The sequence below is a fragment of the Crinia signifera genome, chromosome 19 (assembly GCF_055691185.1).
Source record: "Crinia signifera chromosome 19, ASM5569118v1, whole genome shotgun sequence".
NCBI lineage: Eukaryota > Metazoa > Chordata > Amphibia > Anura > Myobatrachidae > Crinia > Crinia signifera.
Window position 1 is genome coordinate 127,904,487 of NC_139226.1, and position 27,090 is coordinate 127,931,576.

General features: G+C 46.0%; 1 protein-coding gene across 1 annotated transcript; it reads left to right on the plus strand.

The window, feature by feature from the left end:
- PEX10 (peroxisomal biogenesis factor 10) lies at positions 1–26,930 on the plus strand. Its single transcript, XM_083163322.1, has 6 exons — positions 1–268; positions 6,716–6,796; positions 12,732–13,126; positions 14,124–14,299; positions 22,111–22,246; positions 23,542–26,930. The coding sequence occupies exons 1-6, from the start codon at positions 157–159 to the stop codon at positions 23,608–23,610; spliced, it is 969 nt and encodes a 322-aa protein (XP_083019448.1). The 5' UTR covers positions 1–156; the 3' UTR covers positions 23,611–26,930.
- Positions 26,931–27,090: the final 160 nt, after the last annotated feature.

Genomic DNA, 27,090 nt, shown 5'->3' on the forward strand with positions numbered 1-27,090 from the left:
CCGCCCTCACGTTGGTAGACGCAAGGTACACCCGGAAGTGTCACCTAGGTGTCTCGTCTGCTGGTCGCCGTTCGGTTATTTCGGGTCACCGGAAACGAAGGGGCCTCGGGTTATGAGGCAAAAAGGCGCCGGCGCTAGAGCGCTCTCCATCACGGCATGGCCTTCCCTCCCGCCAACCAGCCTCTGCTTATCCGCAGCAGCCAGAAGGATGAGCAGTTTCAGGGCTGCCTGAAGGGCCAGGCGCATGAGGCCTGCCAGTCTGTCGCAGGTGAGTGCGGTGCCTCAGGGCAGACACCGATGGCCCGTGACGCTGCCCTATAGCCTGCATCATGTGGCCTCAGGCAATGTGGTGACCGCTTCCCTCTGCCAGTCACCGTAGCCTGGTGGTGACTGCATACTGAGGAGCTGGTGTCGGTGTACAGTGAGCTGAGGAGTACGGAGGAGCTGGTGTCAGTGTACACGGTTAGGTGTACAGCAGTCAGCTGAGGAGTACGGAGGAGCTGGTGTCAGTGTAAACGGTTAGGTGTACAGTCAGCTGAGGAGTACGGAGGAGCTGGTGTCAGTGTACACGGTTAGGTGTACAGCAGTCAGCTGAGGAGTACGGAGGAGCTGGTGTCAGTGTACACGGTTAGGTGTACAGCAGTCAGCTGAGGAGTACGGAGGAGCTGGTGTCAGTGTACACGGTTAGGTGTACAGCAGTCAGCTGAGGAGTACGGAGGAGCTGGTGTCAGTGTAAACGGTTAGGTGTACAGTCAGCTGAGGAGTACGGAGGAGCTGGTGTCAGTGTACACGGTTAGGTGTACAGTCAGCTGAAGAGTACTGAGGAGCTGGTGTCAGTGTACAGTCAGCTGAGGAGTACTGAGGAGCTGGTGTCAGTGTACACGGTTAGGTGTACAGTCAGCTGAGGAGTACTGAGGAGCTGGTGTCAGTGTACACGGTTAGGTGTACAGTCAGCTGAGGAGTACTGAGGAGCTGGTGTCAGTGTACACGGTTAGGTGTACAGTCAGCTGAGGAGTACTGAGGAGCTGGTGTCAGTGTACACGGTTAGGTGTACAGTCAGCTGAGGAGTACTGAGGAGCTGGTGTCAGTGTACACGGTTAGGTGTACAGTCAGCTGAGGAGTACTGAGGAGCTGGTGTCAGTGTACACGGTTAGGTGTACAGTCAGCTGAGGAGTACTGAGGAGCTGGTGTCAGTGTACACGGTTAGGTGTACAGTCAGCTGAGGAGCTGGTGTCAGTGTACACGGTTAGGTGTACAGTCAGCTGAGGAGTACTGAGGAGCTGGTGTCAGTGTACACGGTTAGGTGTACAGTCAGCTGAGGAGCTGGTGTCCGTGTACACGGTTAGGTGTACAGTCAGCTGAGGAGTACTGAGGAGCTGGTGTCAGTGTACACGGTTAGGTGTACAGCCAGCTGAGGAGTACTGAGGAGCTGGTGTCAGTGTACATGCTCTGAGCTGACTGGTGTTACACGTGTGTCTGTGCTATATAATTGGGAGCTGGCTGGTGTTACACGTGTGTGTGTGTGTGTGTGTGTGTGTGTAAATAGTGAGGAGCTGGTGTTACACCCCCCCCCCCCCGTGTGTGTGTGTGTGTGTGTATATATACTGAGGAGCTGGTGTTACCCCTGTGTGTGTGTGTGTGTGTGTGTGTGTATACTGAGGAGCTGGTGTCAGTGTACACAGTTAGGTGTACAGTCAGCTGAGGAGCTGGTGTCAGTGTACAGTCAGCTGAGGAGTACTGAGGAGCTGGTGTCAGTGTACACGGTTAGGTGTATAGTCAGCTGAGGAGCTGGTGTCAGTGTACACGGTTAGGTGTACAGTCAGCTGAGGAGTACTGAGGAGCTGGTGTCAGTGTACACAGTTAGGTGTACAGTCAGCTGAGGAGTACTGAGGAGCTGGTGTCAGTGTACATGCTCTGAGCTGACTGGTGTTACACGTGTGTCTGTGCTATATAATTGGGAGCTGGCTGGTGTTACACGTGTGTGTGTGTATGTGTAAATAGTGAGGAGCTGGTGTTACCCCCCCCCCCCCCCGTGTGTGTGTGTGTGTGTGTGTGTGTATATACTGAGGAGCTGGTGTTACCCCTGTGTGTGTGTGTGTGTGTGTGTGTATACTGAGGAGCTGGTGTCAGTGTACACAGTTAGGTGTACAGTCAGCTGAGGAGCTGGTGTCAGTGTACAGTCAGCTGAGGAGTACTGAGGAGCTGGTGTCAGTGTACACGGTTAGGTGTATAGTCTGCTGAGGAGTACTGAGGAGCTGGTGTCAGTGTACACGGTTAGGTGTACAGTCAGCTGAGGAGTACTGAGGAGCTGGTGTCAGTGTACACGGTTAGGTGTACAGTCAGCTGAGGAGTACTGAGGAGCTGGTGTCAGTGTACACGGTTAGGTGTACAGTCAGCTGAGGAGTACTGAGGAGCTGGTGTCAGTGTACACGGTTAGGTGTACAGTCAGCTGAGGAGTACTGAGGAGCTGGTGTCAGTGTACACGGTTAGGTGTACAGTCAGCTGAGGAGCTGGTGTCAGTGTACACGGTTAGGTGTACAGTCAGCTGAGGAGTACTGAGGAGCTGGTGTCAGTGTACACGGTTAGGTGTACAGTCAGCTGAGGAGCTGGTGTCCGTGTACACGGTTAGGTGTACAGTCAGCTGAGGAGTACTGAGGAGCTGGTGTCAGTGTACACGGTTAGGTGTACAGCCAGCTGAGGAGTACTGAGGAGCTGGTGTCAGTGTACATGCTCTGAGCTGACTGGTGTTACACGTGTGTCTGTGCTATATAATTGGGAGCTGGCTGGTGTTACACGTGTGTGTGTGTGTGTGTGTAAATAGTGAGGAGCTGGTGTTACACACCCCCCCCCCCCGTGTGTGTGTGTGTGTGTGTGTGTGTATATACTGAGGAGCTGGTGTTACCCCTGTGTGTGTGTGTGTGTGTGTATACTGAGGAGCTGGTGTCAGTGTACACAGTTAGGTGTACAGTCAGCTGAGGAGCTGGTGTCAGTGTACAGTCAGCTGAGGAGTACTGAGGAGCTGGTGTAAGTGTACACGGTTAGGTGTATAGTCAGCTGAGGAGCTGGTGTCAGTGTACACGGTTAGGTGTACAGTCAGCTGAGGAGTACTGAGGAGCTGGTGTCAGTGTACACGGTTAGGTGTACAGTCAGCTGAGGAGTACTGAGGAGCTGGTGTCAGTGTACATGCTCTGAGCTGACTGGTGTTACACGTGTGTCTGTGCTATATAATTGGGAGCTGGCTGGTGTTACACGTGTGTGTGTGTATGTGTAAATAGTGAGGAGCTGGTGTTACCCCCCCCCCCCCGTGTGTGTGTGTGTGTGTGTGTGTGTATATACTGAGGAGCTGGTGTTACCCCTGTGTGTGTGTGTGTGTGTGTGTGTGTATACTGAGGAGCTGGTGTCAGTGTACACAGTTAGGTGTACAGTCAGCTGAGGAGCTGGTGTCAGTGTACAGTCAGCTGAGGAGTACTGAGGAGCTGGTGTCAGTGTACACGGTTAGGTGTATAGTCTGCTGAGGAGTACTGAGGAGCTGGTGTCAGTGTACACGGGTAGGTGTACAGTCAGCTGAGGAGTACGGAGGAGCTGGTGTCAGTGTACATGCTCTGAGCTGACTGGTGTTACACGTGTAAAAAATTAGGTTTTAAGATCCAGAAACAGTTCACAGCGCTAGCAAACTAAATACAAAAAACAAAAAAACAAAAAAACCGTGAAAAAATGAAGTGAACAAAATCAATGTGCACGAATGTAAGATCAAAAGTACTTCCCTGTCATATGTTTTCAATGGGAGGGAGGTAGGGGTGTCGGTCCTTTGAAGGAATCCTTTTAAAGTGTTAAATCCGTGTGTTTTCTTATTTTTCTCAAAACAAGCATGAAATGAAGAAAATGTACATTGTGTAAACAAAAAAATTCAACACAACTAAATCATAAAAAATAAAGTTCAAGAAATTGACGGAGGAATTGGTTTTCTCCTGATTTCTAGATTTTGTCTCGAAGTTTACTTCAGGGGCGTACCTCTACTCACTTAAATATTATATATTGTAATCCCATAAAGGTATCTTTTTCAATACAAAATTTTCTGACAGAAAGGATAGGTAAGCGTACCCCCACTCACTGGTTACTCGGTGGGTTAAATCTCATCAGGGTATCTTTTGTGGAGGTTATCCCAAAACTTTATATATCAGATGAAATGGATGTATATTTGGCGTACCCCTACTCACATCCAAGATGGTAGGTTAAAGCACATCAAGGTATCTTTTGTATATAATTCAGGGTGGAAGTCTTAAAGATAGCGTACCACACTCACGGTGTTTTATACTGGAGCCAGACGCATCAAGGTTTCTTTGTAATGTCAGAAAGGATCTTTTTGTTTCCACAAAGAATTTCTCAATGTGGGTGTTGGTGACCCCAGAAAAAACAAAGAAAAAAACGATGTATAGACTGAAAAATCTTTAATTTACAAAAAGTCCATAATTGGACTATAGATACGTACAATACATATATATGTGTACAAAAAAGATAAAAACGTTTAGATAAAAAATTAAAAAAAGAGATGCAAAAAGGACCAGGTGACCTAAGAGGCAACGCCGGGGCCTCAACACAATCACAAGTAGATGTTAAAGGTCCAGACAGAGTGAAAGGTTAAAGTGTCCAACGTTACCTCTGTTGGTCAGGCAGGTCCAAGATGCACAAGATCCCCTAGTGTCAACGCGTTTCGGCTCCTTTAGAGCCTTTTTCAAGACATGTCTTGAAAAAGGCTCTAAAGGAGCCGAAACGCGTTGACACTAGGGGATCTTGTAAACAACCTCAGGACCTTTTTGGTGTAGGTCCTATTTAGTTCCAGAGACTATCCATAGCCGCTTTTAGCGCAAAACTTCAGTTACGCACAAAATTTGTTTTTACATTGTGGTGTTACACGTGTGTCTGTGCTATATAATTGGGAGCTGGCTGGTGTTACACGTGTGTGTGTGTGTGTAAATAGTGAGGAGCTGGTGTTACCCCCGCGTGTGTGTGTGTATACTGAGGAGCTGGTGTTACCCCTGTGTGTGTGTGTGTGTATACTGAGGAGCTGGTGTCAGTGTACACAGTTAGGTGTACAGTCAGCTGACTAGTGTTACGTGTGTGTGTGTGTGTGTGTACTATATACTGGGGAGCTGGCTGGTGTTACACGTGTGTGTGTGTACTATATACTGGGGAGCTGGCTGGTGTTAAACGTGTGTGTGTACTATATACTGGGGAGCTGGCTGGTGTTACACGTGTGTGTACTATATACTGGGGAGCTGGCTGGTGTTACACGTGTGTGTACTATATACTGGGGAGCTGGCTGGTGTTACACGTGTGTGTGTGTGTGTGTGTACTATATACTGGGGAGCTGGCTGGTGTTACATGTGTGTGTGTGTGTGTGTGTGTGTGTGTGTACTATATACTGGGGAGCTGGCTGGTGTTACACGTGTGTGTGTGTGTACTATATACTGGGGAGCTGGCTGGTGTTACACGTGTGTGTGTGTACTATATACTGGGGAGCTGGCTGGTGTTACACGTGTGTGTGTGTGTGTACTATATACTGGGGAGCTGGCTGGTGTTACACGTGTGTGTGTGTGTGTGTGTACTATATACTGGGGAGCTGGCTGGTGTTACACGTGTGTGTGTACTATATACTGGGGAGCTGGCTGGTGTTACACGTGTGTGTGTGTACTATATACTGGGGAGCTGGCTGGTGTTACACGTGTGTGTACTATATACTGGGGAGCTGGCTGGTGTTACACGTGTGTGTGTGTACTATATACTGGGGAGCTGGCTGGTGTTACACGTGTGTGTACTATATACTGGGGAGCTGGCTGGTGTTACACGTGTGTGTGTGTACTATATACTGGGGAGCTGGCTGGTGTTACACGTGTGTGTACTATATACTGGGGAGCTGGCTGGTGTTAGTGTGTGTGTGTACTATTGGCGGTCCCGGCGGGGATGACTGTGGTCCCCGCGATTTAAGATGATGTCATATCCGAGCACCGCCTCCATCTACACTGCGGGTGGGCACCGCAATGTGAACGGTGAAAATCCCGGAACCGACCCGACTTGGACCCTTCTTCCAAATCCCGGGGCGGATCCGGGTTTTTTTAAGTAAAAGGGGTATTAGTTACTCTCTCTTTGATAATGACCCTATTATATTTTCTGCCAGGCATTTTATACACACACACACACATTTGACTTTACAGTGCGCAATTGTGTGTTTTGCTTCGGCTGTTTAAAGAATGACTATAATTTGTGACTAATATTAATAATGACCTTATACGAGTGACAAAGGGTGAGGTCAGATATAGTCATAGCTCAGCAATATTTATACATTGCAGCTTGTAGACTGGGGCAGAAGGATGAGAGACGGAGTCTGTTCACATTTATTATAGCCCCTATTTCAGCTCTAAAAGTTTTAAAGCTGCACCATCAATAAATGTAAGATGATTTACTAACATATCCCTTGTTTTCAGTGCAGCCCTTGGCAGGTACCTGCAGCTGTGAGTAGAACGTTAAATATATCTAGCTGCAGGAACTCTCAGGCTTACAGGCTTTGTTCATTGGTTTATCTTAAAGATGACTGAAGGAAAATATAACCAATAACTTAAAAGAAAAATCTCAAAACCACTTTATATGATTTGTGCTCTTTATTATTTGCATTTTTATTTATTTGTTTGATGGATTTTTTTTTTCTTCTTTCTGTAAGGTGCAAAAAAGTGGCTGCAGTGGAGGAAAGAAGTGGAACTGCTCTGTGATCTCGCCTACTACACACTCACAACATTTTCCGGTAAGTAAAGAGGTGCTTATTATACAGTGGGTAGCATTCAATGCCGCAGAAAACCAGCGATCCTAGCTGTTTAACCCCCTTGCCGGCCGCTCACCCTATTCAACGTTCTGGGGGAATTGTCGCCATCACAGGACAGCGAGACCCGTGGCTAATGCAGCGAACCCGCTGTATTTAGCCGCAAGTCTCGCTGCTTCTGCAGCCGCATACGCCGATTCCCCAAATTGGCGTATGAGGGGGGTGAGTTGAATACTGACAGGGCGAGTGGTGACATCGAGCAGGAAGCCCTGCTCGCTGTCACCTCTCGACCACGGCATTGAATAGACCCCATTTTGTAAAGTAAGTTCTTGGATAGAAAATAAATGTTTTCCTTGGGCTACGACATCTTTTTCATATTTAATTTATAGGTTATTTCTCCAGTGCTTACTGGTGTATTGATATAATGTATATCATCATGTTACTTTGCTCCGTGAATCCCTGATTCTTGGTGACACCCTCTTCCCAGTGATAATTCTTGGAGCCAGGATCTTGGCCCCGGGGGATCGCATCGCACCTCCCACAAAATCGCATGCGATTTTATAGGGTGCGATGCCATGCCATTAGCTATACACTGGGATGAGATACAATGAGGTTTTAGTGCCCATTCCCCCCCCCTATCCATAAAATCAACTCCACGCCGAAGTGGATAGTGGGCATATGAAAAGGTCGGGAGGATGCGTTCCGCTGCGCTCGCCACGCTTCGGGGTGGCGTGGATAGGGGGGGGGGGGTGTCAGTAAATCCTCATTGTATGTCATACAAGTGTATAGCTAATGCCATTGCATCACACCCTATAAAATCGCATGTAATTTTGCGGGAGGTGCGATGCGATCCCCTGTGGCCAACACAGCAGTGAATAAATTACATTAAAAAAAATCGCATTGCATCGCACGGCACTAAAATGGCCCATGCGATGCGATTTCACTACATAAGCGTACGTAGGAAATCTGGGCACCCTGCTAGGAAACAGGTACCAAAATATTTTAGAATCCTGTTTAAAACAAAGCATATATGCATGATATAGTCACCCATGGGATCAATGGAGGAATTTTAATCACAATAAGAACTTTGAGTCTTTTCCTAGTGCACCCTGGTGGGAATGTCCCTTTTGGGGGTGTTACTGGCAATATTTTCTGCTGCAAGGGGTGGTGTACCCTGTTCCTTCGGAGAATGTCCGTTGGTGAGATGATATGCTGATTTTGATGCTGGGTGAGGGAAAAGTTCCTGTGGTGGGGATGGGTTTCCCTTAAGCCGGAAGGTCCCTGCGCTGGTTCGGTCTCTGTAAGGCACTGGAACTATTCAACCAGTCACTAGCTACTGGAGTAATCCCAGAGGACTGGAAAACAGCGAATGTAGTCCCACTGCACAAAAGTGGAAGCAAGGAAGAGGTAAGCAACTATCGACCAGTGAGCCTTACATCAGTAGTAGGGAAATTGATTAAACACTCTTAAAACAAAGAGTTGTAGAATATCTCAAAACCAGCAATTTACAGGATCCAAAACAGCATGGGTTTACTGGGGGAAGATCATGTCAAACAAATCTTATTGACTTTTTTTTGACTGGGTGACTAAAGTAATAGATCAAGGTGGGGCTGTAGATGTAGCTTATCTAGACTTTAGTAAAGCTTTTGACACTGTCCCACATCGCAGACTGTTAAATAAACTTGAAAGCTTGGGATTGGATTCTAAGATAGTTGAATGGATAAGAGCGTGGTTGCATTACAGAAAACAGAGAGTTGTAGTAAACGGAGTACAGTCAAAGGAGGGAAAGGTTACAAGTGGAGTACCCTAGGGATCTGTACTTGGACCGGTGCTTTTTAATATCTTTATTGGTGATATTGCAAATGGAATTGAGGGTAAAATGTGCCTTTTTGCAGATGACACAAAGGTATGCAACAGGGTAGACACACCAGGAGGGGTAAAACAAATGATTGAGGATCTAGGCAGATTAGAGAAATGGTCAAGAGAATGGCAACTACAGTTTAATGCCAAAAAATGCAAAATCATGCACTTGGGTCTCAGAAATCCAAAGACTCAATATAGTATAAATGGCACTATAATGGAAACTACTGAGGAAGAGAGGGATCTAGGTGTCACTATTTCAGGGGACTTAAAAGCAGGTAGGCAATGTAACAAAGCAATGAAGAAGGCAAGTCAGATGCTTGTTTGCATAGGGAGAGGTATCAGCAGTAGAAAGAAAGAAGTAATAATGCCACTGTATAGGTCATTGATACGACCTCACCTAGAGTATTGTGTTCAGTTCTGGAGGACATATCTCCAGAAGGATATAAATACATTAGAGACTGTACAAAGAAGAGCAACTAAAATGGTGCATGGCCTACATCACAAAACGTACCAGGAAAGACTAAAAGATCTTAATATGTATACTTTAGAGCAGAGAAGGGAAAGGGGGGACATGATAGAAACTTTCAAATATATCAAGGGCTTTAACAAGGTACAGGTGGGAGACATTCTTCACAGGAAGAGGAGCAACAGAACACGAGGACATGCACTGACACTGGGGGAGGAAGATTCAGGGGAAATGTGAGGAAGAATTACTTCACAGAAAGAGTAGTAGATAAGTGGAATAGCCTCCCAACAGAGGTGGTAGACGCAAATACAGTAGTACAATTTAAACATGCTTGGGATAAGCATATTGATATCCTTTCAAAAAAATAAGGATCAAATATGGATTGAGGTAACATGTTTAAAAAAAGGGGCAGACTAGATGGGCCAAGTGGTTCTTATCTGCCGTCAAATTCTATGTTTCTATGGGGTGTAGGGCTGACGCGTTTCACTGTCTAAACTGACACTTTTTCAAAGGTATTTGAAATCAGTCCTCATGGGGTTTAAAATTTTAAATACTTGTCAATATGGATGCTAATTAGCATCTGGTGTGTATAGTCAAACAATAAATAATTATACACGTAAATTTAACAGCAGAGATTCTAGTAGGAGGCAGATTATAACATTTTATTAAAAATAACAAAAATTGCAGAATATAAATAAAAAGCTGACGTTTACTTATAACACACTAATTAAATGAATGGGGTCTTTGTATATAACCTGTATCCCGGCAACCGTTACTGATTCTGGCTAATGCCCAATCATGGCCTTTGTATACAGCCCGGTAACTAGGTTACATTTAGTAGTTCTGGGACATGTGCCCGGCGGCAGGATCAGATAACTAAAATAGCCAAAGGTACCTAGTGCTAATAAAATAACAAGATACAGGATGCGTATCCCTTTTCCAAATATCTGTTACCCAAATTATTCCGAAAACCATTGTTTTCAAAATGTACTTCTACTATTTCATGTGTTTTGATGTGCTTATACAACATAAATACAAGAGACCTCATTCAAATATATAAAAGAAATATTCCAAAATACGGAATAATCCATTATCCAAAAATGTTTCTGGTCCCAAGCATTTTGGATAAGGGATACTCAACCTGTGAATGGGAATGCTTTATTTCACTCTCTCGGCCACATGACCCCAAAACTAGTTTATAAGTAAAAAAAAAAGTCACTATTTGACACTAGGGGCCAGATGAACTAGGCTTAGATAGTGATAAATCACCAGCCAATCAGCTCCTACCTGCCATGTCACAGACTGTGTTTGAAAAATGAGTGGTAGGAGCTGATTGGTTTGTGGCTTATCACTCTCCATTGTATCACTTTTCAGGGTTTAGTACATCTCACCCTAAGTAGTCTAATAGCTTAATTTTTGGAACCTACATAATTGTGTAAGATTTAGCAGCTTCACTTTGAGAGCTGTGCAACTATAAACTAATGTGTCTGCAATACGTTTCATAGACCGCTTTGCTTCCTCAGTTTGGGATAGATGTATGAAGCAGTGATAAGGGAGGAGAAGTGATAAAGTTCCTGGTACTTTATCACCGGCCAATCAGCTCCTGGCTGTCCCTGTCCCAGCTTGTACTTTAACAGTCAGGAGCTGATTGGCCGGTGATAAAGTTACCAGGCACTTTATCACTTCTCCTCCCTTATCACTGCTTCATACATCTACCCCTAAGTGAGGGGTTGTTAAGAGATCACTAATTTTCTCCTTGTCTGCAAGCTATGGTAATTACTTTAACTAAATAAGGTGCCAGTCACTAACCTTTTTTAGAACTAATTGACATAAGTGTACTGCTAGTTGTGCTAGAGAGGAATTGCCACTTATGGCTTTACAACATACATGCAAAAATACATATATTATCACATCTGGGGTGTGTGTACTAAGCCACACAGAGAGAGATAGTCACAACCAATCAGGTGCCATGTTACAGGCTGTGTCTGAAGAAATAGCAGGAGCACATACCTCTTTTGAGTGTTACTAGAACAGGCATTCCCAACCACGGTCCTCATGGCACACCGACAGTGCAGGTTTTTAGTGTTCCTTCTAGGAACTAGGGCGGGAGGGGGTCGGACCGGGCCCACCGACGTCACAAAAGAGGCGTGCCCGGGCCGCGCCATGACGAAAAGGGGCGGGCCCGGCCGGCGGCGTCACGTAAAGGGGCGGGACCGCATTTTGGCCATTTGGCCACCCGGACGGCTGTACACTGCCGGGGAAGTGCCGGGCATCGCTAAGTACAGCGACGCCGGGCTTCCCCGGTCACAACAGAGGGGACAATGCAGGCTGTTTTAGCGGGGCGCTGCCAGAGGGGCAGGGCGCATTTTGCACTTTAAAAATCGGGCAGGGCGCAGCGCCCAGCTAAAACAGCCTAGCGGGAACACTAGGTTTTGTAGCTATCCAGGCTTGAGCACAGGTGGCTTAATTCGTTTCTGAGGGATTCTGATTAAACCATCTGTGCTGAAGCCTGGATATCACTAAAACCTGCACTGTTGGTGTGCCTTGAGGACCGTGGTTGGGAATGCCTGCTCTAGAAAGTTCTACTTCCAGAGGTTAAATTCTAGTAATTGTGGCATTCGATAGTGTCATTGTCATTATTTTACTGGTATCATGTAAGGCTTTGTGGCAGGATTATGCAGATACATGTCGTTTTTATGCTGAAAAAGTCCCCCCGGCTTATACTCGAGTGAGGGTCCCACTTGAGTCAATAAGTTTTCCCAGTTTTTTGTTGTAAAATTAGGTGCCTCATCTTATATTCGGGTCGACTTATACTCGAGTATATACGGTACTTCCCAAATACTTACATAAGCCTAACTCTGATTGTGTGGCAAACGGTAAATGACAGGCACAACCCCTTCTTGGGAAATATGTTTTAATGGCCGTTTCGGTACTTATGTAGTAACTGGGCTGCCGATTTTGAAATCGTGTCCATCGCATCGCATCGCACCCGACCATATCGCATGCGATGCGATGGACCCGATTTTTCCATAGGATTCAATGTTAAAATGGACTGAGTCCATTTTAACATAGAATTCAATGGGAAAAGGGGTCCTTTTCATACCCCTACTATCCAAGTGGGCATGGAGTTGGATATAAACCTGTGGCGAGCGTAGCGAGCCACCGAGCCCGAAGCGTGGCGAGCGTAGCGAGCCCCGCGAGGGGACACAGAATACCGTCCCCTCGCGGGGCTCACTTCGCTCGCCACGCTTCGGGCTCGGTGGCTCGCTACGCTCGCCACAGGTTTATATCCAACTCCATGCCCACTTGGATAGTAGGGGTATGAAAAGGACCCCTTTTTCCCATTGAATTCCATGTTAAAATGGACTCAGTCCATTTTAACATTGAATCCTATGGAAAAATCGGGTCATCGCATCGCATCGCATGGTCGTATGCGATGCGATATCGCATCGCATCTGATTGTATACCTTAACTTAAGGCATACAATCAAAAAATCGGCAGCCCAGATACTACATAAGTACCGCCGTTTCTAACCAGGTTCTCCTGTAGTGGCACTGCTGTGACCGCCATGACTATACATCTGTTTTCCAGGTTACCAGACTCTTGGGGAAGAGTATGTGAATATTGTCCAAGTGGATTCATCCAAGAGGAAGGTGCCGTCCCTGCTGCAGCGCTTTCTGCTCATCTGCTGTCACACGTTATTCCCCTACCTACTGGATAAGGAGCTGGTGCGTCTGGAACAAGAGCTTCAGGTTGAAATAGATGGAGTCCGGGTATCGCACAGCAGCTCCCATCGCCGCTCCAAGATACGGAAATGGATTCACAGAAAGATATCGGCTCTCACAGAGCAGCAGAAAAAGACTTTGGTGAAGGCTGTCTATGTGGTCAGACAAAGTATTACCTTCCTCAGAAGGTTTCATCTGGCCACCTTCTATATGAATGGAATGTTCTATCATATTGCCAAGCGTGTAACTGGAATCACATATGTAAGTAGTCCTGTTGTGTAATTGTACGAATAACATGTTTCAGTGCCCCCTGTGACCTCCCTATACCGGTACTTCTGTAGCCATCTCGCGGTCTTAGAACCCGCACAGGAGGGTGTAACACGAAGAGGCAGTCGGCTCTTAGGGCGTCCATTCTGGAGCCTGGTGTTATTTCTAGGCCATACTGTATATTGGATCCCTCCCATGCACAGAGATGGTCACAACAGATCCAGAGGTCCCAGTTGACAGTAGATACTGGGCCATTGTTGCTTATTGAGATTCTAGCTTGCAAAATGTAAATACAATAAAGAGCTTAGTTAAAATGTATTTAGTTTTCCCTCCTAAGTCAACAAAGTTTCAATGGTTGGCAGTAAGGACAGATCAGGGTCCTTCTTTCTACTTTCCTACAAGTGCCTTTCATGACCGGTCTCCTATTGTGATCATTTACATTCAGTCCCCCTTTAATGAATGATCATGCTTTAATACATTGTTTCAACGTGTTTCTGTTTTCCGTGAAGCTGAAGGGAAATCGTTAACGATATCGCTCATGGAGCATGTTGCCAAATTTGTTCCCAGCTTAAGGGTAATTGGAGACAGAACCTTGGGACATAACAGAGGAGGGAACAGCCCATATCATGTGGGGCCTTACACCTTTATGAGTTTTAAGGAATGTAAACACTAGTCCTGGATGTTGGGGGAAATGCTGGGCATTGGGGAACACTCATATATGGGTGGTCATTCTGCCTAGTTTGGTGTTTTGAGACCAAGTGCACATCATCATCGTCGGCGGCATTGGACTTCCATATTGCTTATGCTACCCACACCAGAATTTGACCAAGACTAGGAGGGTATAAGTAACGGGGAGGGGTCAGAGATTGGGCGAGATCGGGTGGCTGAGGTTGACCCATCAGATGCTGGGTCAATAACTACTTTTGTATTTATAATATTTTTATATCTGTCTTCTATTACTAAATATTTTGCTGGCTTCATTCTTCCACAGCTTCGTGTCCGGGGATCAGTTGGGGATGACCGGCTAGTGCGTAGGAGTTACAGCCTCCTCGGTGCGGTGTCACTCGCTCATCTCATGCTGTTGTTGTGTGTTCAGCTGTATAACTTTCAGCAGAAGCAGGAGGCCCAGCAGAAATTCAAGCTCCATCGCAGAATGTCATATCAGAGGTAAAAATGAAGGGCAAACAAAGCTCTTCACAGACCGAGAGATGGAGAACCGAGGAGAACTTCTGTTAGAACGTTGCTGTTCTTTTATTTCTGTCTGAATCCTTACTTACCTCCACCCTCCCCGAAAATTGTGGTCTGCACAGTGATGCATTGTAATTGCCTTACAGTGCTGGGAGAACTTTGTGTATGGACGGAGTTGTTTTAGGTTTCCTCCAAATAAATACAGCGGAGTTAAATGTACCCCAGTGTATGAATGCATTGGTTTATAGTGTAGGACATATAGAACGTAAGCTCTTATTGGACAGTGACACATTACTATCCTTACATGGATCATTATCCTTTTATAGGGCATGACAAGGGGTCTGCAGGGCCTTACAATGGGTATGCGGTCCCTTGGTCGACAATGTCTAGCTCGACAATAACTTGGTCAATCGCTCATGGTTGATGGTATGGTCGACATGCTGTTGTCACTTTTTTTTTTTTTTCCAACTTGGTTCATTTACTTTCCTATCCAAGTGGGCATAGAGTGAGAATTTCATAGTGCACAGAGAGCAGCCAGGTACCGTGCCCGAAGCCTAAGGACCGCAACAGTATACTTATGCAGTGTCCATGTTGACAAAGGCCCCAAATAAACCTGAAAAACGCATGTCGTCCTTAAGTGCGTGTCGACCTAGTCACTGTTGACTATTAGTGGTTAGTGGAGATAGACATTGTCTATCTCTTATACCGTAACCCTTAAGTAAACAGGAACAGCATAAAGACCAAAAAAAGAACACAACATAGCAGAACAAGGACACCGTGTATAACACTTGCTGCATCAGCAGCCATAGAACCCAAATCCGCAGCAGGGGGGACAAACTTCAGCTTACTGCTGTTGATGATATAAGGTAGGGAAGAAAAACCCAGGCCTTACTCTTGAGAGCTTACAATCTACAGCATTTTCCAGGCAGTAAAGGCCCCCATACACTAGGGCGACTTGTCCTTAGGACAAGTCGCCCCCGACTTCCCCCTGAGCTTCCCCGGCTGCTTGATTAGATTGGCACTTGATGTGCCATTTTTTACATGTGATAAATCGTCTCGATTTATCACATGTAAAAAACCCGGGGAGCAGGGGGGGGGGCTGCTGGTGGGAGCAGGGGGGGCTGGGGACGCTGCGGGGGACACAGGCGGCATAGAGCCGGGCAGAGGGAGCCGGTAGCTGTCAGTGCTAGAAAAAAAAGCCTATACAATGAATGGGCAGCCTGTGACTGCCTGAGCGCTCTCTCAGCCAATTGCTTACTGGCTGAGAGTGCGCTCAGCCAATCACAGGCCGCCCATTCATTGTATGGGCTTTTTTTTTTTATTCAGTACTGACAGCTCCCGGATCCCCCTGCCCGGCTCTATGCCGCCTGTGTCCCCCGCAGCGTCCCCAGCCCCCCCTGCTCCCTCCACCGCCGCGATGTCCCAAGTCGGGTGGTCGGACGTGCAGCAGGTCCGACCACCCGACGCAGATCCGATGCGCACGGGACCGCGCATCGGATCTGAGGGGACATCAAAACTAGCCGATTTCTCTTTCAATGGTCCTGGTGACACAGCTCAACACTGGGATGTAGGAGGGTCCGAAGGAGCCAGGCACCTATCCTAAAGTTTTAGAGGGTAGGCTCCTCCCCTACTGCATCCCTGGACTCTCCAGTTCGTGTTAGGTGCCCACTGGAGTGGGTGCTATTCTAAAGGGCTGCAGGAGCAGCCGAAGAATTAGAGTAGTTAGGGGATTTTTATTGTTTTATTAACTTTCACCCTAGCTAGGTAGGCACAGTGTGAGGATTCTCATAGTGAATCCTCACACTGCTAGCGCAGCAGGAGCTGACAGAAGCGCGTCCTGTCAGCTCACTGTGCACAGGGGAGACACTGTCTGGTCTCCCTGTGCAGCGCTTATAGCCTTTTCTTAAAGGCTGCCTGGGCTCCGGAGTACCCTGAAACCGGCTCCACATTTAGGTGGGGATCATGGGGGACAGGCGCTCCGTGATGGCGGCGGCCATTTTATGCGGAGCTTACACGCTGAGCTCCTAGATGAGAGGACAGCAGCGTTGTGACAGGCATGTTCCAAGTGATCCCCAGTTGAGGGGGAGACACTGGAACTAGGAAATCCTACCTAAGGAGCGGCTGGCTGGGGGTGGTTGGCGCCAAAAGGTCACGGACCCCGCAGCAGCAGGGACCTGTGGTCTCTTCCTTCACTCTGACTTTGGCGCCTTTCAGAACGCTTGCAGCGGAGCTGAGCTGGCTTACTGATCCTGGCAGAGTGACTTGGATTTCCTGGGCATCGCTTCCCCGCAGTTGAAACCAACAGACAGATAAGTGACTGGGTGCATTGCCTCTGTATAAACGCTTGTACATTGTTTGCACTGTGTATACTGATAGATATACATTTATCACTTGCATCATGTCTGAGCATCAGGCTGTGGTTTTGGGGGAGGGAGCCCTCAGTGCACTGAGCGCGTGCAATGTTTGCACACAAAAGTTTGTCCCTGAGCAGATGGCCAAGGGGGGCTTATGTATTACTTGCGCTGATGTGAGACCCATGGGCAGTGAACCCCATAGGGCAGAGCAGATGGAACCTGCGTGGGCCAGGGCCCTAGGCAGGTCAGTTAACGCTTTGGTGCAGCTTTTGGACAGGCAGAGTGATGGGCTGGTAGAATCACAGAGACCTATGCCATCATCTCAGCAGTCGTCCGGCTCCTTGCCTCTTACCCAGGCAGATCCTGCGCTGATTCAGGTGATGCAGGATACTGCTAAAGGGATCAACAGGTTCAGTGAAATGCTGGACAAAATGGATGATGTGGCAGGGACCCCTAGAAGGTCTTATGCTTTAACTACTGTGGTAGATGAAGAGGAAGGAGAGTATACTGACATCCCCTGGGATCAGGGTGATGATTTGGAAGAGAACTCTGCTGCTGGTATAGAGGATCTCATTGTAGCTGTGAAGCAGGCTTTAAAGCTGTCTGTGGAGGATAAGACTCCTGTTAAAGGTGTTTTTAAGCGACAGCGGAAGGAGGCTGTTACTTTTCCTTCAGATGAGGGGTTACAGGAATTGTTAGAAGGGGCTTGGAAAACTCCTGATAAGAGGCTTCAGATGCCTAAGCGATTCCTTAGTCTGTACCCCATGCCAGAGTCTCATGCGGAGCTCTGGGAAAAGGTCCCAGTTGTGGACGCTTCAGTGGCACGTTTGTCCAAGGCTACTGTATTGCCAGTACAGGGCGGTGCAGCTTTTAAAGATTCTGTGGATAAAAAGCTGGAGGGAAACCTCAGAGCTATCTTTGAAGGGGTGGGGTTTACCTTACGGCCCCTTATTGCTTCAGCCTGGGTCTCTAAGGCCATGATAGAGTGGGCTGGTGAATTATGCACCATGCTGCAGGCTGACCCTGGAGCATTACTGCTTGCAGAAAAGATTAAGGCAGCGGCAGAATATGCAGTGGAAGCAGAGGAGGAAGCTATTAAAATGGCAACCAGAGTGTCCACAGTCTCCATTAATGCCAGGAGAGTGCTTTGGCTCAAAGCCTGGGAAGCAGACAATGAGTCCAAGAAGGCTCTGGAAACATTAGCCTTCAAAGGAAAGGTACTCTTTGGTACCGAATTAGAGGAGATTATAAAACAGGCCACGGGCGGCAAAAGTACATTCCTGCCGGCCTCCTCAGCAAAGCAGACGTCCAGATTTTCTGCTTTTAAGCCGTCCTTTCGGCCCTCCCCTAGAGGTGGTGCGTCCTTTCGAGGACAGTCTTTCAGGGGAAGGTTTCAGTCCTCTAGAGGCAAGACACAAAAGTCAAAATTTGGCTCTTTTCACAAGAAGCCTGCCACAAAAGGAGAGGATAAACCCTCTGCATGACTGTCAGGGGCTTCGCCCGACAGTGACAAAAGTGGGGGGGCGTCTCACACTCTTCAGGGACGCTTGGGCTTCTCTAGGCCAGGATGCCTGGGTGTTAGATATTATAACACAGGGTTACAAAATCCCTTGCAGAGGGCCGCCTCCGAAGAGGTTCATCCCCACATCCTTACCAAAGGAGGCACGGCTGCGTACAGCTCTTGTGAGAGCAGCTCACTCCCTTTTGGAAAAAGGGGTGGTTACACCAGTCCCCAGGGCAGAGTGGAAGAAAGGCTTTTACTCCACGCTGTTCCTGGTGCCCAAACCAGACGGGTCTTTCAGACCAATACTAAATTTGAAATCCCTAAATGTTCATTTATGGGTAGACCATTTCAAAATGGAGTCCCTACGGTCAGTACTCCTGAGTCTGGACCAGGGAGAATTTTTGGCGTCCATGGATGTCCAGGACGCATATTTGCACGTTCCTATACACCCGGAGCATCAGACCTTGTTGAGGTTTGCCATAGGAGACCTGCATTTACAATTCCGGGCGTTACCCTTTGGGCTAGCAACCGCGCCAAGGGTATTCACAAAGATAATGTCAGTAATGGCGGCGGTGCTGAGGCTCAGGGGAATCACAGTAATACCCTATTTGGACGATCTCCTGTTCAAAGCAGAGTCAGCAGCCATGCTGCAGAGTCACTTGGCAGAGGCCATCAGTTTTTTGCAGGCTCACGGCTGGATTTTAAATTTGCAAAAATCTCAGTTGGTACCGTCACAAAGGCTCCAATTCTTGGGAGTCATACTGGACACCCATCTTCATCGGGTATTCCTCCCGGAGGTAAAGGCCAGGGATCTGGTCACCCTAGTCCAGGAGATTCTCAGGGCTCAGAGCATTTCAGTATGGAGGTGCCTCAAGCTCCTGGGGAAGATGGTGGCGTCATTCGAGACGCTTCAATTTGCCAGGTTCCACTCTCGGAGGTTCCAATGGAACATTTTGTCAGCCTGGTCAGGAAACACTTTGACCATGAAATCCGAGATGATAGTGCTGTCTTCGGACACCCGAGAATCCTTGAAATGGTGGACAGAAGTAGATTCCCTTCAGTGGGGTCGGTCATTACAGACCTGGGACTGGTTGATAGTAACTACCGACGCCAGTCTCAGGGGCTGGGGGGCAATAGTCCTGGATCTCAGGCTTCAGGGCCTGTGGACGGCAGAGGAATCAGCGTTACCAATCAACATCCTGGAGCTGAGAGCTGTCTGGAAAGTGATTTCCTTGGCGGGAGACAGGTTACAGAACCTCCCTTTGAGGATTCAGACCGACAATGCCACAGCTGTGGCGTATCTGAATCACCAGGGAGGTACACGCAGCAGATTGGCCATGTGGGAGGTATCCAGAATCTTCCTATGGGCGGAACAGAATGTTCCAGCTGTATCGGCTATATTCATCCCAGGAATAGAGAATATAGAAGCCGACTTCCTGAGCAGGGAGGAGCTCAAGGAAGGGGAATGGAGCTTACACCCTCAGGTGTTTCAACAAATCACTTCGATGTGGGGAACTCCGGATGTGGACCTGATGGCATCCAGGATCAACCGTCAAGTGCCCAGGTTCTATGCCAGAACAAGGGATCCACTAGCGGAGGCAGTGGATGCCATGACTATTCACTGGCAGGGAGATCTCCTGTATGCATTCCCACCAGTACCAATGTTACCGAGACTTCTGAAGAAAATACAGGGGCAGAAGGTTCCAGTGATCTTAGTGGCTCCAGATTGGCCAAGGAGATCCTGGTACTCGAGGCTTCAGAGGTTGTCTGTGGACTCATGGCGTCTACCTCTGAGACCAGGCCTTCTAAGACAAGGCCCATTCAATCACCTGGATTCAGATCGATTGATTTTGACGGCCTGGCTATTGAAACCACCATTTTGAAAAGAAAAGGGTTTTCTGAGGCAGTAGTACAGACGATGATAAAAGCCAGAAAAGCTGTATCTTCGGCAAATTATTATAGAGTCTGGAAGACTTACATTCGATGGTGTGAGAGAAGAAAGGCTCATACATCTCATTTTAAGCTATCAAGAATGATGGCATTTTTACAAGATGGTTTTTCATCGGGCCTAAGCCTTCAGTCACTGAAGGTGCAGATTTCGGCCTTGTCCATCTATTTCCAGAAAAAGATAGCCATTTTGCCGGAAATTCAAACCTTTTTACAAGGAGTATCCAGGTTGAAACCTCCATACAAGCAACCAGTAGCACCTTGGGATCTATCACTGGTTTTGGAATGCCTTCAGAAGGCACCTTTTGAACCTTTAAGGTCGGCTGACTTTAAGTTTCTCACGTGGAAGCTGGTGTTTTTGTTAGCAGTAGCATCTGCTAAAAGAGTTTTGGAATTGGGAGCTTTGTCATGTAAATCTCCCTTCTTAATTTTTCATGATGACAGGGCTGTTTTAAGAACAGTGCCTCAGTTTTTACCGAAGGTGGTATCTACCTTCCATTTAAATCAGGAGATAGTTCTACCTGTGTTTCAACCCCCAGAGGGTTCTAAGAAAAGGGACAAGTTGAGAACTTTGGATGTTGTGCGTGCCTTACGCATATATGTGGACAGAGTGAAGAGTGTCAGGAAGACTGACACATTGTTGGTATTGTATGACGTACACAAAATTGGTTGGCCTGCATCTAAGCAGACTATTGCTAGGTGGTTGCGGTCTGTGATAGCCTTTGCATACACCAAAGTGGGTAGACCAGTACCGGCCAAAATAAATGCGCACACCACCAGGTCAGTTGCCACCTCTTGGGCGGTTCGACATGGGGCCACAGCTGAGCAGGTTTGCAGAGCTGCCACTTGGTCATCTGTTCACACATTTGCCAAATTCTATAGATTCCATGAGTTCGCGTCGGAGGACGCATCATTCGGGCGAGCAGTGCTGAGAGCTGCAGACCTGAGCGTACCCTCCCAAAGGACCGGCTCTGGAACGTCCCAGTGTTGAGCTGTGTCACCAGGACCATTGAAAGAGAAAAAGGGATTTTTGTAAGAACTTACCGTTCGAATCCCTTTCTCTGATATGGTCCTGGTGACACAGCGATCCCTCCCTTACGCTCAGTAAGTATGCCAGAAGTTTCATGATGTTCATGTTAAAATGGTTAAAAGTTAACAGTTTTCTGTTATAAAATGTGCATATAATATGTGCAGGCGTTTGTACTGAGTTAATGTATTCCAGTGGCTTTGAAAGATTGAACTGAAGAGTCCAGGGATGCAGTAGGGGAGGAGCCTACCCTCTAAAACTTTAGGATAGGTGCCTGGCTCCTTCGGACCCTCCTACATCCCAGTGTTGAGCTGTGTCACCAGGACCATATCAGAGAAAGGGATTCGAACGGTAAGTTCTTACAAAAATCCCTTTTTTGGTCCGATTTCGGCCAGATCCAACTGATCTGGCCGAAATCTGACCAAAATCGGCTAGTGTATGGGGGCCTTAAGTGAAGGGAGTAGAGCAGGGGTGTTCAGATGTTCTTGGTAAGGCCCTGCCCTCTAATGCTGGGTAAACACCAGATCGATTTGGCCTCAATTCCCCCCCCAATTTTGATACAATCTCGACTGATTGTATGTAAATTGGGCATGTTTTAGATCTGATGTGAGTCCCCGCTGGTCATTTTGCAGATCCTACCTATCCTATTTGAAAACGATCCCTTCAACTGGGTACAGATCATGAGCAGATTGTGTGCTCCAACAGATCGCTCGACCATCGCATGATCGTCTCACAATCATGATCGTTCTGGTGTGTACCCTACAGAAGTGATCTAGTGAGATTGCTTTGAAATGGGGACAAAATCTCCCCTTATCTTTGGTAGCAAATAAGCTAGTACATACACATTAGTTTGGTCAAGATAAGCAAATGGGCTTTTGTAAATATGCTGCCCCGAGAAAAAACAGTAGCCTAATTCTAATCTATTGTGTTTGAAATTCTTTTGTATCTGTATTTCTAGGGCACCACCACAAGAAAAATCCTATCAGCGGACGGTAAAATGCACATTGTGTTTAGAACAGCGGAGGCACAGCACAGCGACACCTTGTGGTCACCTCTTCTGCTGGGAGTGCATTACGGAGTGGTGTAATACCAAGGTGAGGGCTGGCTGTTTTCTTATCCGGTGTGGTGTAGTTCTAGCACCTGCAAGCTCCAGTTAAACAACACATAAAAAGTACATTATAAATCCATGCAATTGACAGAACTTAATGTATTTTTTTTGGGCATAACTGGTTTTGCAGTCAAAGAATTGAGTACTGTAGATAACCACAAATAAACAAGATTGCAACTACACTCAAGTTCCAATTACCCATCAGACATTGTGTGTGTGTGTGTGTGTGTGTGTGTGTGTGTTGTGTTAGTGACTCTTGAATATTCTCATGAGATTTGGCTCGGGCTAAGCCTCACAGCCATCTGCCTATTGCGATGTATCCTAAACGGTTATACATTGTACTCTGTCAGGTTCTCTCTTGATGTTAATTCAATTATTTTGTACTTCTAGCAGAGCAGGTTCTCGATGCCCAAATCTGCGTTCTGTGTAACGACCCTTATTCCCACACACGCATCTCACAGAACACCAGACGTCACAGATGTGTGTACAAACTATCGAAGCCTTATGTTCTACAATGCATGTGCTGTGATGTTTACTCATGAATTATGCCGTTACATCAAGGAGAGTGTTGTACGCAGAATGTGCTGTAATTGCTTAATTAATTTCTATATGATGCGGCTTGGAAAAAATACATGCCATCTGTTTTCCTGATTTACAGCGCTCCAGAATAACATCGTACATCATTTTCATTACTTAAATGGGTCACTAAAGATAGAATCGACAGAACTACTTCATGCTCATAATGAAAACACTTAAAATAGTGCATTAATAGTTCATTTTCAGATAACAGATTTAGCCCCTTAATTAGAATGGTCTGATTTGTCATACGATATTTTTGTATTATGACATTTACATCTTAGAAGATTGTTTTTAATAATACTATATTCTACACGGTGCAGACTTTTTCAGCATGGAGAGAGGCTATATGGCTGATGGCTTGCATGTTGGATGTAGCCCTATTTCTATGAGACTTCTAGGTAGGCTGCACTTTGGACATTGGGAAAAGGCCACACATAAAGGAGAAGAGGTTTAAGCCCATTGTTCTGGGGTGATAAGGTCCTGTTGGAAGATTGGTCAACAGGACTGGTAATGTTCGGATTGATTTAGATCAGGATCTACAATAAGGATCTGTAGATTTCAGGTTTGACTGCTGATCATGCTTCTTTCATAGTAATTCTTCTGCTGCCCCCACTCCAGTGTCATAAGACTGTAAGCAGATGATGACGCTGTGGAACCGTACGCGCTTCATGTGGTAACTGTTTGTACTCGTCATCTTTTCAGGCTGAATGTCCGTTATGCAGAGAGAAATTTCACCCCCAGAAACTGGTCTACCTGCGGCATTACCGATGAAGACTTTTCTATAGGTCTCCCCATGTCCGAGGGCTTCACGAGGCATCTACCTAAGCAGCTGCTTAGGATCACAATTAGGGTTGACGTGTTCTAACCCATTCCATGAAAGCACAAGTACTCCATGCCAAACTAACAGTATGATGTTTACAGGATGTGTGCTGTCACATGATTGTGCGTAAACTGTCAGCTGAGCGTGTCCCAGTACAGACAGGACTCCTGCCACAGGCAACACAGCTACGTTTTGGCTCAAATACCTGATTTGTGATTAGAATTCTGTAGTGAATTTGAAATTCTTTCTTTTAAGGTACATATGTTGAGGAAACAATCTAGATTAGCAGGCTGGGACTCTGAAGGTTTTATCTCTTTCATAATTGAAGATTGCAGCCTCCATGTGTAATCAGAGCAAGTATACAATACATACACGTGACTCTGTATAATTATATAGAACATGAACTCACACACGCGCACTTTGTTGTTCTCAACAGCAGTCTGCAGGTATCTCGGCCCCCTAGTGCCATCTGCTGGAAGCTACAGGTTCCTGTGCTTCTTGCTATGTAAACTAGGCTTTGACTACCTGTTACTGTTCTGCTGCAAGAAAGTACAGCTGCTGCCAAACCACAGTATTGCACCCACTACCCCACCCAAACTCCGATGTATACATATTGTGTTGCTGAGACTATGGGTTTGCACAATGTTTATATCCTTTCATTTTAGACCTAAAAAGAAAACACATAAACCTATTTAAGAAAAAATACAGTGCCCAATAGTAGTTTCTAGTTCCACCGATTTGATTAAATTAAAGAGAAGAGTTCAGATTTCGAAGAACTACAAATCTCAGCATGTCCTTACGACTGTTTTTTTATTTTTTTTGTCACTTCCTTTACACTGCGCCAGGGGAGTGAGAACGTTTTATTGTCAGGAGCCTTTCATGTAGCAATATACTGTAAGTGTCATCGTTTAGCTTCGTGGTTCTCAAACGCTGGGGGTCATTCAGACCTGATCCCTGCTGTGTGAATTTGAAGAGCCCTGCGACCAGATAGTGACCACCCAGACAGTGTAAGAACTCGCCCTGCACAACACTGCGAAAGGTGTGCAAAAATATCGCTCCTCATCATCCAGCTACAAATCCCAGGAAATGGGCGGCGTCCTGTCAGTCGAGTTGGTTGGCTTTGTGCGTGCATACTGCAATCCATATGCATGCTCAGTCTGCTAATCTTTAGCCGTGGGAATTTGCACAACTGCGATTAGTTCTGAATTACCCCCTTTGTCCTCAAGGCCCCCTACCGGCCCAGGCTGTGAGGATATCAATGCTTGACACAGGAGATTTACTCCTAATAAATGAAGCATTGTCACCTGTGCTTAACCCTATCATTAATACCTTGAAGTGAGAGACTCAAAAATATATGATAAAAATGCCAACATCTCTGTAAGAGATGCGCAAAATATGAGTGCCAACAGCTGTGAGATATGCTAAATAACGTAGAAAAATGCCAGCATCACCCACATTTGTTATATAAATTCAAATTAAAAAAATGTGTAAAACAATATTATTTTCTATATAAGGTAAACATCACAGGTCATTATGACGAATAAAAAAGGTTTGCTCGGCAATTTTCACACCGATTCTGACCAATTCACTTGGCACTCAAAGGGTTAAAACTTGGGCCCTTAAGCTAGATGCACACCTACAGATTTATCTGTCCGAACTATCTGGTGCGAACAGAAACATGGAAAAACATGGGAGCAAAGGACATTCAAAAACGTTCTCCCAAACGCTGGAAAACATACAATGGTCAGTCAGACAAACTGTTTAAATCATTGTCATATAACAAATTTTCCCAGCAATTGTTTTTGTCTATTTTTCTGCATTTGGGAGCAGATGTTGATTGTAATTTGCTCATATTACAGATTTTTGTTCCCACCAGAAAGATTGAACAGATAAATCTTTGTGTGTGTACCTAGCTTGAGGACTAAAGGTGCACGTAGATGGTACAATTTAAAAATTCAATGTGTGCACGTAACTTCACAAAGCACAAAAAGTATGTGCTGCTGTTTGTTCTAGATTGCATTACATTGCAAAATGTATGCAATTCAATCTACAGTAGTCTAAATTGCATACAATAATTGTATCGTGTATGGGCACCTTTAGTTTCGGAACCACTTGCCTAGAGTAACCCTGCTCATCTATTCTGTAGGCCCTTTGCTGGTTACTGAAGCAGAGTCACTCGTGCCTCATCTGTGCCATCGGTTTTAAGTGAATTAATAGGCTGTGCTCTTGTGAATGTTGTTCCAGTCAACTGAAAGACTTCTCAACAATGTGTAAAGGTGCCCACACACTAGAACGATTTTTTTGGCCGATTGTCCGATTTTCGATAAATCGGCCGATATATCGTACAATATTTACTGATAATCTGTCGAAAATCGGCCGATATCGGTCCGATGCGCACTCCCGTGGATCTTTAGCTGAATCTTCTGATCTTACGTGCTGCACAAAAGATCAGAAGATTTAACAAAAGATCCATAGGAACGCACACGGGATCTTAAGAAAAATCTTTGGTAAAGATGTGCGCTTGCCTGAAATCTTTGGTCCAGGGCGGACCAAAGATTTGAAGGCTAGTGTGTGGGCACCTTAAGTGACTGGTTTACTCTCTCAAGCCTCACAAGAACATCTTCTACATACAAAAGGAATTCAGTTCTAGGTGGTACAAGTAGATGAATATAAACAGAGTATTTCTTGGGGTCTGGTATCCCATTGAGGTGGGTAGCTGCTCTCTCCGACAGTCCAGTGATACTCGCCTCATTCCACTGAGCGTTCATTTCTGCAGTATTGGAGGAAAGATTCACAGGGCCCAAGCAAACGTCGGCCGACCCCCACATTGAGTGAAATACCAGAGCCCAGGCTACTACTATATTGGATTATTGCACTATAATGCTCACGCATAGCTGAATTTTTGAGAGGAGTCCGACATTTACAACACTCTAATGCTTAACCTGTTCATAAAATAACTTGTATGTACTGTATTTCGCTGTGCAAAGACCATCAGCCACTTACTACTGCTTATCTCTGACCTGGCATCGCCAAAACTACTCCTAACTTGCACCTAATTGTATTGTTATTGTATTGTTTGACAGCAGATTTGATTGAATAATGTTTGATTAATATATACAGAAGTTTGGATAAATGTAATTGATAATCACTGAATCTTTGTGTTAAAAAAAAAACGTTTGCTATTGTTTCAAATGTCATTTGTTTTCTGCATTAACGAGTCCATTCAGTAACGTTTTGCTATAAAGGATTAAATACTATGTGTTTGAATTAATTTTTTTTTCTCAGTTTTTATCACAAATGGTCCGTTATCTCAATGTCAATGTCTCAACATTAATACATGGTAAAAGTGACCCTAGCTTTACTATTTTAGGCAGAATAGGGGCATACATACACGTTCAGATGTATGCCAAGCGTTTTTGTTAAGCTATTTA